The 6643-nt window shown below is 62.7% G+C and overlaps 2 protein-coding genes across 2 annotated transcripts in view; both read left to right on the top strand.

The window, feature by feature from the left end:
• Positions 1-1514: 1514 nt before the first annotated feature.
• Positions 1515-2389, top strand: CHLNCDRAFT_17626 (hypothetical protein; the record flags this gene model as incomplete). Its single annotated transcript, XM_005847926.1, has 3 exons — positions 1515-1673; positions 2001-2074; positions 2191-2389. Coding segments are annotated over 3 exons (432 nt in total), but the record flags the coding sequence as incomplete, so codon positions are not given.
• A 1771-nt stretch (positions 2390-4160) lies between these two features.
• The window catches only part of CHLNCDRAFT_57778 (hypothetical protein), a gene marked incomplete at its 3' end in the record, with an annotated part of 5561 nt that continues 3078 nt past the window's right edge, over positions 4161-6643 (top strand). The window contains exons 1-7 of the mRNA XM_005847927.1: positions 4161-4378; positions 4501-4738; positions 4956-5222; positions 5313-5537; positions 5734-5832; positions 6018-6247; positions 6414-6587. Of these exons, the coding sequence (XP_005847989.1) occupies positions 4291-4378; positions 4501-4738; positions 4956-5222; positions 5313-5537; positions 5734-5832; positions 6018-6247; positions 6414-6587 (1321 nt within the window). The 5' untranslated portion in view covers positions 4161-4290. The remainder of the gene's footprint in view (positions 4379-4500; positions 4739-4955; positions 5223-5312; positions 5538-5733; positions 5833-6017; positions 6248-6413; positions 6588-6643) is intronic.

A 6643-nucleotide genomic window follows, 5' to 3' on the forward strand; every position in this document is an offset into this window, starting at 1 on the left:
TGAGTAGGGCCCAGGCATCTTTTGCCCGGCCTTGGCTCCCGACCCACCCCCTCCCCCCGCAGGTAAGAGCAGCGTCAGCGTCAGCAAGCAACGGTCAGCGGCAGCCCCACCACCCCCACCTCCGCCTCACACACTCACTGGCCCCTTGCGCGATGGCACGCCGGCATGTTGGCATGGGAACGCCAAGCCCGGCACGGTAGCGGCGGCTGACTGAGTAATGGCACAGCCGACCGCCGCGGCAGGCCACTTTGCACTCCTGCCTGCAATGCATGCACCCTTACATGTGCAGCCTTCTGGTATTTTCATGTGCCTGGGAGATGTGCGGGCATGGGGGCCCATGTGCCCCATGCCATTTGAGTGCCCGGCGGCGGCGCTGCCTGCCGCCGGGAGCCCGCACCAGCATCGGCACCCGTCGGCCTGGCAGGCCTAAGCTGCTAAGGATCCCCACGTCCCCCACCACGTTGTGGGGGTTGCGTGTCCGGCAGGACGGGGAGCGGGGCCAGGGTGGGGTGACCCTGGGACGCTCAGCTGGGGGGAGGGTGGTCGGAGCCATGGAGAGGGTGCTCCATGGTCCACCCCCTCTCTTGATGCCCCTTGATCACGTGTGCCCCCTGCCCAAGGTCTGCTCACGCGGCCTATCATAGCGGGGTGACTGTAACACAGGGCTTGCCTGAACACCAGTGGCCTTGTGGGCGGCTGGACAGATACAGGCAGCGGCGAGGCAATTGTCGTGCAGCCGGGCGGATATCAGGATATTCCAATCAACCATCCGGATGAGGGTTGGACTGTCTGCTACAATGCCACCACCAGCGTTCACCTGCCTGCCTGCAGTCCTTCCGTGGTGCGCAGCAGCAGCAGCAGCAGCAGCCGCGGCGTGCTGGCAGCAGCAGTGGGGGGCGCAGCTGTGCTGGTGATGGCAGCTGTTGTGCTGCTGCCTGCAGTTCGCAGAGAGCATGCGCAGCGGGCGGCAGCAGCGCCAGCGGACGAGGAAGGACTGCAGCTACTGCTGCAGTACAGCAGAGGCAGCGCCGGCAGCATCCGGACACCAAAACGCAAGGAGCATGCAGAGATTGAGCGGCGGCTGCGTGACTTGAGCCAGCGCATGCATGGCGCGTCAGCTGATGAACAGGGCTTGGTGATTGGAGCCCATCGGCCACCAGAGTCAAGTGCGCTGACGCAGCAGCTGCCTGGAACAGCCAGCTGGCAGCAAGAGGCCACTGCTGGGGACGGTCCCAGCACGTCTGGCCGCGCTTCCGAGCGGCTGCGTGCCGCCACTGCCTGCGGGCCCCTCTCCTTGCGGCTTTCTGATCTTACCTTCAGCCAGCGACTACCCACCAGCGGCAGCAGCAGCTGCGCAGGGCTGGTTGAGATTGGGGCTGGCACCTCATCCAAGGTGAGAGACAGAGTCACTGCCGCACTTGCTTGCTGCACTGTCGTGGATGAATGTACCGCAAATCGTACTGCCCTTGCCTGCTGTTCCATTGCAGGTGTATCTGGCTCGCCTGCACGATGAGCTGGCGGTGGCGGTGAAGGTCATGCTGCTGCCTGTGGGTCCTATGCTGAACGAGCAGCTGCAGCAGGAGGTGTCGTTGGTGCACCGCTGCCACCACCCTGGCATCCTGCAGGTAGGGGGCGGGTGGTGCAGCTCTTTGCATATTGCAGTGTGTTGTATAGTTCATTTGGGATTTTGCTGCTCTGTCACAGTTCCCACAGCCATGACATGCGTTCCCAGCCATGACATGTGTTTTGGCTCGGCGCCTGCCTGCAGCTGGTTGGCGTGTGCTGGGCGCATGGCCTGGTGTTTGTGGTGACAGAGCTCATGTCCGGTGGTTCGCTGCTCAGCCAGCTGCCAAACCCGGCGCTGCGCTACCATGCCAGGTGTGCTGGCATTGTGTCTGTCTATCGTCGACTGCGTCATTGCTTGCACAGCTGCCTGTCGGCTGTCTGTTGTGAGCTGACATTGCTTACACTCGCTGCCCTGCACCTGCAGGGGCCGGGAGCTGCTGCTCCAAGTTGCCAGCACGTTGCACCACCTACGTGGCCGCAAGATCGTGCACCTTGACCTGAAAGCGAGGTGGGTTAAGCCTGTGGCTGCGTGGTTGACCATCCCTGCTGTTTGCCAATCCACATGTGTGCTCGCTGCAATTGTCGCTTGCTTGCTGTGCCTCCCTATCTCCCATTGGTCTGCAGCAATGTGCTGCTGGATGGATCACTGGGCACTGCCAAAATCTGCGATCTCGGGCAGTCAGGCATCCTGCAGGCCAGCATCGTGACAGCTCATGGCACCCCCAACCGCTACTCCTCCCCCGAGCAGCTGGCAGGGGGCTGGTGCGGCCCAGCGTCCGACATTTACAGCCTGGGAATCGTGATGCTGGAGGTGCTGACGGGCCATGCGGCGCGCGGCAGGGATGCGCGGGCCGAGCTGCAGCTCAGGTGTGCCGTGCTGTGCGCTTTCAGCAAGGATTCATTCATTCATTCAGCACACAGCCCGGCCGCCTCTTGCTCGAGGGCGGCCCACTTTGGCCTGGGCAGCCCGGGCCGCCCTCCCCCCCGGGCGCATGTTCGGTGTTGGAGGGGTGTGCCCAGCGATAGGGGGGCCCTGAAGGCATGCGCCGAGGCCGGGAAGCGTGGTTCGGCGCTGCTGCACGCTTGGCGATTTGACCAGAACCACGTGCCGCCGAGCTGCGGCCGCAGTTTCCGGCCCACGGTCTACGGTCGCAGCCACGGGACTCGGCGGCACGGCGTTTGGGCCCAAGCTTGCTGCCGCCGCCGCCGTGCCCGGGGGGCAGCGCGGCGGCGGCGGCGGCACGCTGCGACGCCCCCGTGCTGCCGAGCTGCGGCCGTAGTTTCCTGCCAGAAGCCCACGGCCACAGCCACGGGACTCGGCGGCACGGAGTTTCGGTCCACGGCTTGCTGCCGCCGCTGTCGCAGGGGTGCTGCCTGCGGCGGCGGCGGTAGCGCACGTGGCAACCCCCCGCGTTTCCTTGCCTCCCATCCACCGGACCCCGTCCTGCGCTTCACTTTGTTTAGGGAGGGGCTGCTCACTGCTCATTGCTCATTGCTCATCGCACACTGCTCAACGCTCATTGCCCTATATCCCACCCAGCCGCAGGACTCCACTGCCGCCCGCGCCCCGCCCCATCTGGCCGCTTGCGCGCCCCATCCCCCCTCGATGGGGCCCGCCCACACCGGGGCCTCCCCCCTCCCGCCCACTGCTTTCTCAACGGCCCCGAGCCGGGGCTGCCCTCATTGCATACATAGTGCGCCTTTCCCTGCTTTTCTAGTGACCTAGCGTTCCGCACTGCCGTTTGGCCAGCCCATGCTCCCGTACCGTTGCGTTTCTCCCCAATGCGCCATGCCACTTTGCCAGTCATACACACGTTTCGATGCGTGCCCTGTCAGCTGCTTGCGTTGCATGTCGCCTTGCTCCACCCCTGTTTTATTGCTTTCTCTGCTTTCGCCCGGTTCCCGTCCCGTTTCGGCGGGGAGTCTATGTTGCAAGCTAGTTCTTGCTTTACCAGACTTTAAGCCCACACAAGCAAGCTGGGCTGGCGGTCTGCCCGATCTGGCCTTGGCGCGGCATGCAAGAGGTGTTTGCTGTGTCTCACTGCCATCAGTTCCTGCACCACATCTGTATGTGCAGGGTTCCCGAGCACTGCCCCCTGGCTGTGGCTGAGCTGGCATACGCCTGCCTGGACCGGGATCCCACTGCACGGCCCGGCGCAAAACATGTGGTGGCGGTGCTGCAGGACAGCAGCGAAGGGGCAGCTGCAGGCATTGGGCTGAACAGCAGTAGTAGTTCTGCCGAGGATACATGGCTGCTTGCGACGCGTCCAGAGTGAATTTTACGGTAACCTCCCTTTAATTCTTTAATTCTTCCGTATGCACCTCTGATATTGTTTCCTATCCATGCATGTGTGGACCTTCCTCCCTGTTGCCCGAGTAAGCCTAGTGGCAGCGGCGGCAGGGTTGCGCGAGGCAGCAAATTGCAGCCTGATTTACTGATTAATCACGGCCAGCCATCACGTGATATGACCTCCATCCAGGCATTTGCCTGTTTTTGAGGTAGCTACAACTTGCTCCGTCCGGCAGTCGCTGACGTGGCGCGGAAGGACCTGAATGCTGGAGGGCGCAACGGCGACTACTGGCGCAGTCATAATCTGGTTTCCGTGCCATGCATGTGCAGCCGGATAAGCCCGCCCCGCGGGTTCTCTCGAGACACGAGTGCTCCATCCCGAGGCTGCGGGCCTGTAGACCTGTGCAGCAGGCGGCCAGGCGATAGGGGGGATCATGCGGCGTCTGATAGCAGGGCCGCTGCTCCTCCTTCTGCTGCTGCGCGTGGCGGCTGTCGCCGCCACCGCCGCCAGCGATGCCGCTGGTAGGTGCTCGCTGCTGGCAGGTGGCTGCATTGGTGGCGGGCTTGGCTGCACCTGTGCATGGTCATCAATTCGACGACGCTGGGTGAAGATCATATGGGGTTGTTGCCTGCCTGTCCTGCAGTGCTGAAGTCCTTGAGGGATGCCACAATAGGCCTGGCCGGAGAGCGCGCGTCTCCGGAGGCCGCGTTGGTAGCAGCGGCTGCTTACCCTGGTTGCTGCGAAGACGGCCATCTGCTGCCTACCATAGATTGCGAAACTAATATTACCTGCCCCATCCTTGGCTGGACAACAAACCTGACGGCCCCTCCCTGCAGCTGGGTGGGCGTCACTTGCGGCGCTGACGGCCTCGTGACAAAACTGTGAGTTGCCAGGCTCCTCCAGCCAGCGCCAGCACATCCTGTTGTTGTGTTTAAGTTCAAACAGGCGCCGGAGCTATGCTGTTGCCTCTTTGCTACACTCCAAATTCTGCCGGCATTGTCGAGGCGCTTCATGTATATCGCTCTCCGCTCACCTGGCTTTCCTAGCTCTCGCTCCATCCATCTACCTCCCGCCCTGGACGTCCCTGTCTCCATGCAGCGTGCTCCGTTTCATGCGGCGAGAAATATCCTTCCTGGAGCCACCTCTGCTCCTGTCCGCCGCATTTTTGGAGCTTGTGGCGCAGCTGCCGGCCCTGGAACTGTTTGACCTTCCGGGGCCCTCTACGTTCAACCGCCCTGCCCGGTTGCCGGCATCGTGGGCGGGCATGCGCCGTCTCAGGAAGATCAGGATATTCTTTGTTGCAATGACTGGGGGCCTGCCAGCAGCATGGGGGGCCAAGAACGCACTGCCGTCGCTGCAGCAGCTGTAAGTGGCTTTGGGCCTCTCAGCCCCGCCTTATGTGATACCTTCGCCTCCTACCCTGTCCTCACCCCTGCTGCTGGATGCATGTTGCAGCGTGCTGACTGGCTGTGGGCTGACCGGCAGCCTGCCGTCTACCTGGTTTAGTTCCGGCGCATTCCCATCCCTGCAATCATTGGAGCTTGGGACCAACGCGTTCACCGGCAGCCTGCCGCCGCTTGTGCCAAGCTCTCTGCCGAGGCTTGCCCGTCTGGACTGTTCAGACAACCGCTTGACAGGGACGCTGCCGTCAAGCTGGGCCGGCGCGATGATAGAAAAGATGTAAGTAAAGCCCTTGGGCCAGCCAGCTGCGCGCGCTGTGCCGGATGGCCTTGCCGCAGGGTAGTGAGCATCACTTCGAGCGGTATGATCGTTGCTGTACAACATGCTGACTGCTGCCTGATGGCACGCCATTTATCTTTGAGCTGCCCTGTCCACCAGTTTTCTTCTTGCCTGCCCGCTGTGCCTTGCTGTGCAGCCAGCTTAGCAACAACCAGCTGAGCGGCATGCTGCCCGCTGGATGGGCACAAACAATGCCGTCATTAACCCACATTGATCTGCGCACAAACCAGCTCAGGTAAATGAGGCTGCATGTGATGTGTCCGTTGCATCAGCGGGTGCCTGTCATCTTCTGTGCAAGTTCATGCAGCAGCACGCCCTTGTTGGTGTTGTCTATGCGTGGGTCTGTAGCAAAGTGACTGCCACATGCCAGCCCTGCACACTGCCTCTTTCACATATTTGGTCCTGCCTACCTGCATGCAGAGGGACCCTGCCTGCTGCCTGGCAACAGCTTGGCAGGCTGGAGTTATTGTGGCTGAGCCGCAATCAGCTGTCCGGCACCCTGCCTCTGAATCTGGGCTGCAGCAGCATCTTCCCCGGGCTTGTCAGCTTGGATGTCTCATACAACAGTCTGACCGGCGGCCTGCCGCATGGGTGCAACCTGACCTACCACATCGCCAGCAACGACTCCTGCGAGTCCTGGCCGCTGCACGGTATCGCTGCGCCCACACCATCACGCCTTAGACAAATGCGAGTGCCAACGTTGCCTGAGCTGGGGGTGGACAGACACTGCAATGCTTGGTGTGTGGTGCAGCCTGGGATGCTAGCTGTTCTCTCACCAAATGCGCCGCACGCGTGTGCATCGCATCTCCCCCGCAGGATCGTTCGGAACAACTCGCTTGCCGGCACGCTGCCGGTCCAGCTGCCCTGCTCCTTCCCGGTTCTGGAGCAGCTGGACGCTGCATTCAACCAGCTCAGCGGCACTCTGCCAGCCAGCTGGTGGGGCCAGGCGGAGGGCTCCAACCATCCCTGGCGGATGTCCTTGGATACCATGTGAGTGAGGTGGCGTGTTCCATGGCTTTGGGGGGGGGGGGGGGGGGGGGGGGGGG

The sequence above is a fragment of the Chlorella variabilis genome (genome assembly GCF_000147415.1).
Source record: "Chlorella variabilis unplaced genomic scaffold CHLNCscaffold_9, whole genome shotgun sequence".
NCBI classification, from domain to species: Eukaryota; Viridiplantae; Chlorophyta; class Trebouxiophyceae; order Chlorellales; family Chlorellaceae; genus Chlorella; species Chlorella variabilis.